This window comes from Calidris pugnax, unplaced genomic scaffold (genome assembly GCF_001431845.1).
Source record: "Calidris pugnax isolate Ruff unplaced genomic scaffold, ASM143184v1 scaffold192, whole genome shotgun sequence".
NCBI lineage: Eukaryota > Metazoa > Chordata > Aves > Charadriiformes > Scolopacidae > Calidris > Calidris pugnax.
Genome location: NW_015090919.1, coordinates 14,405 through 21,472, shown reverse-complemented (window position 1 = coordinate 21,472; position 7,068 = coordinate 14,405). Strand labels below are relative to the sequence as shown.

The following is a 7,068-nucleotide window of genomic DNA, read 5'->3' as shown; positions in this document are numbered from 1 at the left end:
TTGATGCCCCCCCTCAAGCTGCAACCTTTGACCTGTGCACCCGCTGGAGTGACCTCTGACCCCGCCTTCACCCAAAACGAGAATCCTCTGAATCCCAAAACCAGACCTCTCCCAGCGCCAGAAGTGATTTTAATCGCCCCCCCTCACCGGGGGCCATTACCAGGAGCTGGGGTGGGCCCGGCCCGCCCCCAAGTGGTATAAAGTGGTGCTGCAGTCAGTGTCCGCTAATGGCGGCGTCCCCTTTTGCACTGCGCATGCGCAGACCCCACTACTCCTCCCCCCGCCCCTCGGTGCACAGCACTGCCCACACACAAGCGCCCCGCCTTTCCGGGGGGCCGGCCTGCGCATGCGCATACCCCTTCCAGCCCGTGACGGGGACAGAGCTGGGTCGCCCCAGTGGGGTGGCCCCTCAAGGCGGGGAATGATCACCATCAATGCCTTTCCACCCTCTGTGGCCATTTCACCCCCTTGAACTTCGCCAATTTGGGTTCCCTTCCCTGTAAGAGGTCTCCACACACACACACACACACACACACCCCTTGGGCCACCTGGGCTACCAATTCTGGGTGCTGGGCAAGAAGAAGAGGCGGGAAGAGGGTTTGAGATGTTTATTGAGCAGGGTGAGAAACTGGACATGAGAACTGGGACCTTACATGGGGGTGCACTGAGGGGGGGAGCTACGAAGCCGAGGGGACAGCGTGTTCTCTGCCCCCAACTGTCATGGCAGAGGTTGGGGGTCACCTTCACGGGGATCAACAGGGGCCGACGTTGGCCATGGGAATGGTGCTGGGGTCATCCCGGTTGCGGAGGCCGCTCCAGTGGACACGGCCTGGCCAAAGGAGGATGAAAAACATCAGGGGAAGTGTTCCTTGTCCGCCCCACCCCCTTCCCAGGGCCCCCCTGGAATCCCCACAACCTTGAGTGGACCCTTTGGTGGAGGGGAGGGTTGGTCCAGGTTGGGCCACCACCACCATCCAAGGAGGTGAATGGGGGCTTGGGAGACAACACTTGGGGATTTGTTAAAATATGGGGCAATTTGGGTGAGGGGCGGCCAATTCGAGGGCAAGAAGGAGGAGTATGCTCAAGACGTCAACCTGATGTCACCCTCTCCTTGGTGTCACCACGTCCCTTCCCCTCCCTCTTTTCTATTGTTTTCTATGTTTTTATATAGTTTTGTATGGTTTTATCTGACCCTGTTGCCCACCCTCAGCCCCTCCCCTGCTCACCTCTCCGCCTCCGGCAAAGCCAAATGGCCAATAGAAGCCCCACGACGAATAGGGTGGCACCACCAGCGACACAACTGACCACCAATGGGATGAACTGGGAGGGAACTGGTGGGGGGAGATAGAGAGACCACTAAAGGTGAGCACCCATTGCCTCTACCCCACTAAGATCTCCCTCTCTCCCTCCCATTTCCCCCCAGTTTGGGCCACCAGAAGGTTCCTTGGGCCAATGATGTCCCTCCCACCCCACCCCAAGAGCAATGGGAAGGTCCCCAAGGTCTTGAAGATCTCAATGGGGTGGGTGGTAGGACCTCACCTTGGGTGGTGATCACCATGGCCTGGGTGAAGGGGGTGAGATCCCCCCACCCACCTCCAAAAGAGCCCATTTCCCCCCAATTTGGGCCTCCAGAAGGTCCCCAAGGGCTTGAGGACCCCAGCTGGGTGGTAGGACCTCACCTCGGGTGGTGACCGTCACGGGTTGGCTGAAGGGAGAGGAGATCCACCAATCATTGATCTTCTCATGGTAGCGGCAGGAGAAGATGAAGCCAGTGGCTGGGGTAGCATTGGCTACCACGGGGAGGGTGAAGGTGGCCCGGTCCCTGCTGGTGGTCACCGAGAAGAGCTGGGCGCCATCTTGGTAGAAGGAAAAGTTGCGGAGGGTGGTGGAACCTTGGGCCATGCAGGTGAGCAGCAGGGGGGCATCAGGTGGGACCTCTGCGGTGGGTGGGTCCAGGAGCAAGGCGGGCTGGGAAGGGGTAGCTGGGGAGAAAGGGGAGGGAGTGCGAAATGGGAGTCATCATCATGGGAGGGTGGAGCTCGTGTTCAGAAGATGGAGCTCAGGAGAAGATGAAGCTCAGGGGAAGATGGATCTCATCATGAGAAGATGAAGTTCAAAATCATGAAGATGAAGCTCATGGTCATGAGAAATGAAGGTCACCCATCATGAGATGAAGCTCATAGTTAGGAGAAGGTGAAACTCATTGTCACGACCCTCTTGAACGCATCTTCACCTCCCTCTGGTGGCCACCAGGAGATGTTGGGGCCATCTTCTTCTCCTTCTGGTGGTCACCACGGGTGGTTTCAACCACTTTTTTTCTCGGTTTCCCCTAATTTTGACCTTTTTTGGCTGGAATTTGCCCAAATTGGACCATTTCTCCCCCTCTGGATGGACCTACCTTTGATGGTGACCTCCAGGGGTTCACTGGGGGGTGATGTCACCCACATCCCCCCCATGTCCTCTTCCACATGACACCTCCAAGTTCCCTCAAGGCTTGTGGGAGTTTGGGGGATGAAAATTTGTGCCAAAATCCCCAGATTTTGTGGTTTCCACCCCTGAAGCTCTGTCCCGTTCCTGGAGAAGTGGAACCTCAGGGGAAAGTCCTCTCTGGTGGCTTTGCAGGTGACACGCAGGGGGTGGCCTTCACCCACCACCCCACCGGGGGGGTCCACCCCCAACGTGGGCGGCAGAGGAGGCTCTGCGGGGAGAGAATTTGGGGAGAAAACACCTGAAAATGGGCAATTTTGGGCAAAAAAAGGCCAATGGTTGGGTTGTGGTGGCTTCAACCATCCCCCAGACCTCCAAAAAAGTAATTTTTGGCCCCAGAATGGATGACCTTGACCCACCGCCCTACTGGGAGGGTCGATCTCCAACTGGTGAAGCCTCTATGGGGAAGATTTTGGTGAGAAAACACCTGAAATTGGGCCATTTGCAGCAATTTCAGGCCAAAGTTGGCCAACAGTTGGGTTGTGATGGCTCCAGCCATCCCCCCGACCTCCCAAAAAGCCATTTTTGTCCCCCAAATGGGTGGCTCCACCCTCCAGCCCCCAACTGGGGCCTCTTTAGGGAAAAATTTTGGGGCAAAACCACCCGGAAATGGGCAATTTGAGACCCAAGTTGGCCAAGGGTTGGGAAGAGTTGGCCAACGGTCCACCCTGGTGGCCCCAAACGGTGGCCAAACTCTGGTCCTCCTTAATCGTCCCACCCCAGGCTCCCAGTGGCCCCAACTGGGAGCTGTGACGGCCCCCCCTCTACCCCACCCTCCCAAAACACCCTTTTTTCCCCCCAAACAAGGTGTCCCTTACCTTTGACCACCACCTGGAGGTGGGGGCTGAGGTGGGACAGGATCCGGCGACCCTCTACCTCCTCCTCGTAGCCACAGCTGAAATTGCCGGTGATGTTGTGGCCAGTGGCCACCAGAGGGAGATGGGCAGTGGCCACCCCCCTTATGACCTTGACCTCATTGACTTCGTTGACTTCGTCCTTGACCTCTTCCTTCTCCTTGAAGAATCGGAAGCAGCGGGGGAGGACTTCAGCCGGGGCCGCGCAAAGGAAGAGGAGGGTCTGACCTTCAATGGTGACCCCTCCCCCAGGGGTCAAGGTCAGGGTGGGGGCAGGCGGGCGGTCTGAAAGAAACCCCCCCCAAAAGAACTGGTTTTGGAGAGTTTTGGGGAGGGGGGGTCTGAGAGGAAGTGGAGGGGGAGGGGACAAGAGAGAAGTTGGGGGAAGGGATGGGGTTTTGGCGGGGGGAGGGGGTGGGAAGGGGTAGGGAGTGGGGGTCTGGGTCCCCTCTGCCCCATAGATGTGGGTCCCAGCTCCATAGGTGGGGGTTCCCCCAGACGGCCCGGGCCCCTCCCAGTCACCTTGGTCCCCTCTGCCCCATAGATGTTGGTCCTCCCAGACACCCAGGTCACCTCTGCCGCATAGATATGGTTCCAGCCCCATACATGTTGGTCGCACCTCTGATGCTGATGAAGACGCCAGGACTCTCCTGGGAGCGGAGAGGCCGCCGGGATCCGTCGGGGTGAGGGACGGTGTAGGTGCAGCTGAGGCGCCCCCCATCCCCTGGGCCCCTGATGTCAAAGGTCTGGACATGGCTCCTCTGGCGGGTCCGCACCTCCAGGGCCCACCCCCCTGCCCCCAAGAACTGGAATCCTTGCACTTGGGGAGTGCTAGGGGGGGCTGCGCAGTGCAGGAACACCGTGTCGCCGATGAGGTACTGGAGCTTCTGCGGGGTCACCCCCAGAGACGGGGCTGGGGGGACAGGGGGCAGCGCTGGGGAGGAAAAGGAAGAGGTGGGGTGGGAGGTGGAGAAGAAGGAAGAGGTGGGAAAGGAAGGAGGAGAAGGAGGGAGAGGAGGAGTTGGAGGAGGAAGAGATGGAGAGGAAGAGGAGGAGAAGGAGGAAGGGCTGAGGAGGAAGGTGGAGAAAGAGTAAGGGAAGGAAGAGAAAGAGGTGGGGAGAAAGAGGAAGAAAGTGGAAGTGGGAGGAAGAAGAAAGTGGAAGGTGGAGATGGGAGGAGGAGGAAGAAATGTGGAGGAGGAAGGAGGAAGAGGAGGAAGACAAGAGATGGGGAGAAAGAGGAGGGGGAGGAAGAGGTGGGGAGAAAGGAAAGAGGAGGAAGGGATGGGGAGGAAGGTGGAAGAAGGAGAAGACAGTGGAGGAGGAAGAGGAGGGATGGCTGGGGAGGAAGACGAGGGAGAGATGGGGAGGAAGAGGAGGAAGACAAGAGATGGGGAGAAAGAGGAGGGGGAGGAAGAGGTGGGGAGAAAGGAAAGAGGAGGAAGAGGAGGAAGGGATGGGGAGGAAGGTGGAAGAAGGAGAAGACAGTGGAGGAGGAAGAGGAGGGATGGCTGGGGAGGAAGAGGAGGGAGAGGGGGGAAGGAAGAGGAGGGAGAGATAAGGAAGAAGAGGAAGAGGTGGGGAGGAGGAGGAAGAGGAAGAGGTGGGGAGGAAGGAAAGAGGAGGATGAAGGACTGGGGAGGAAGAAGAAGAGATGGGGAAGAAGAAGGGCTGGGGGAGAAGAGGTTGGAGAGGAAGAGGTTGGAGGAAGGAAGAGGAAGAGAGGGGTGGAAGAAGGAGGAAGAGGAAGGAGGAAGTGGGGTTTTTGCCCCAAAGGGCGGTACCTGCGGGAACCAGCAGCGGGAGCAACGGGAGGAAAACTACTGGAAACAGGCAAAAAGGGGGACAATGGGGAAAATGGGGGGAGGGGGAGAAAGGGAGGAATGCGGAAAAAACAATGGAATAAGGAAAATGGGGGGTAAAAGGGAGGAAAAAAGGGGAAAAGAAAGAAAAAAGATGATGAAGAGAAAAAGTAAAATGAAATATAAGGGGAAAAGTGAAGAAGAAAGTAAAAAGAAGAAAAAAGGAAAAGGAAGATTTAAAAAAGAAAAAATGGGGGAGGGAAGAATTGGGGAAAAAAAGGAAAGGAATTGGGAAAAAAGTGAAGAAATGGGGGGAAAGGGAAGAAATGGGAAAAAATAAAGAAATGGGAAAAAAGTGAAGAAATGGGGAAAAATTAATATTTTGAAGAAAAATTGAGTGTTTGGGGAAAAAAGAAAAAATGGGGGGAAAAGAGAAGAAACAGGAAAAAGCAAGGGTATCGAAAAAAGTGAAGAAATGGGGGAAAAAGTGAAATGAGGGAAAAAGTGAAGAAATGGGGGAAAAGTGAAGAAATGAGGGAAAAAAGGGAAGAAATTGGGAAAAAAATGGAAGAAATGGGGAAAAACCTGATTATTTTGGGGAAGTGATTATTTGGGGGAAAATGGTTATTTGAGTCAAACCTGAGGCTGTGGGTAAAAGCGAGGGTGGGCCTGGCGGGGAGGGAGGGGCAGGGAAATGGGTGGAAAAAAAGGGGTTCTGGGCAAAGCCGGGGGGAGGAGGAGGATGGGGGGGAAGGATCAACCCCACAGCGGTAGGGGCTGAAGGGAGGGGGGGATGAGGGGACTCCAGAGGACGGGGAAGGGGACCCCCCGAATCCCACCCTTCCCCCCTCCCCACACAGGGACCACCCGAAAACAGAGAAAAGGGGGCCGGTGGAGAGGGGAAGGAGGGAGCAGTGGAGAAATGAGGAAAAAAGGGAAGATTTGGAGGAAAATGAGAAGAATGGGGAGAGTAAGCAGAGAAATTGTGGGAAAGTGAATAAATTTGGTAAAGTGAAGAAATCCATTAAAATGCGGTGAAAAGGGGAAGAAATTGGGGGAAAAGTGAAGAAATGGGGAGAAAAAGGGAAAAAATAGGATAAAGCAAAGAAATGGGGAAAAAATACTATTTGGGGAAAAACCAAAGAAATGGAAGAAAAAGCAAAGAAATGCAGCAAAAAGCGAGCAAATGGGGAGAAAAATTGTAGAATTGGGGAAAAAGTGAAGAAATGGTGGAAAAAGCAAAGAAATGGGGCAGGGGAAGTGAAGAAAAGAGGGGGAAAGCAAAGAATTGTGGAAAAAAGTGAAGAAAATTGGGGAAAAGTGAAGAAATTGTGGGGAAAGTGAGGAATTGGATAAAAAAGTGAAGAAATGGAGGAAAAAGCGAAAATATGGGGGAAAGTGAAGAAATGAGAAAAAGTGAAGGAATAGGGAAAAAAACAAAGAAATGGGGAAAAATGCTAAAAAATGGGGAAAAGGCGAATATTTGGGGAGAAAGTGAAGAAATTGGGAAAAAGCACAGAAATTGGGTAAAAGACCAAGAAAAGGGGGGGAAAACGAAGTGAAGGAAAAAAGCGAGGAATTGGGGAAAAAACAAAGAAAAGGGGGGAGAAGGGATCGTTGGGAGGAACTGGGATAAACAGGAGAAAAGGCAATAAATGGGGAAAAAAGCATTTATTTGGGGGACAAAGCAAAGGAATGTGGCAAAAAGGGAAAAATGGGGAGAAAAATAGAAGAATTATGGGGAAAAGCAAAGAAATTGGGAAAAAAGTGAAGAAATGAGGAGAGAAAGTGAAGAAATGGGGGGAAAAGGCCAAGAAATTGGGGGAAAAATTGAAGAAATGGGGAGAGAAAGGGAAGATTTGGAAAAAACATTATTTGGGGGAAAAAAGGTTAGTATTTTGGGGCAAAAAGTGGTTACTTGGGTC

General features: G+C 53.9%; 1 protein-coding gene across 2 annotated transcripts in view; it reads right to left on the bottom strand.

Annotated features, from left to right (window-relative positions):
- Nucleotides 1–602: 602 nt before the first annotated feature.
- The window catches only part of LOC106892498 (chromosome unknown open reading frame, human C19orf38), a 6,658-nt gene continuing 192 nt past the window's right edge, over nt 603–7,068 (bottom strand). Inside the window, exons 2-8 of one of the 2 annotated variants that reach the window (XM_014949721.1) lie at nt 5,126–5,164; nt 3,961–4,275; nt 3,306–3,626; nt 2,399–2,698; nt 1,680–1,982; nt 1,227–1,331; nt 603–829 (exon numbers count right to left, since the gene is read on the bottom strand). In XM_014949721.1, coding sequence (XP_014805207.1) covers nt 753–829; nt 1,227–1,331; nt 1,680–1,982; nt 2,399–2,698; nt 3,306–3,626; nt 3,961–4,275; nt 5,126–5,164 — 1,460 coding nt within the window. In that variant the 3' untranslated portion in view covers nt 603–752. The remainder of the gene's footprint in view (nt 830–1,226; nt 1,332–1,679; nt 1,983–2,398; nt 2,699–3,305; nt 3,627–3,960; nt 4,276–5,125; nt 5,165–7,068) is intronic. The other variant, XM_014949722.1, reaches the window with a different exon arrangement.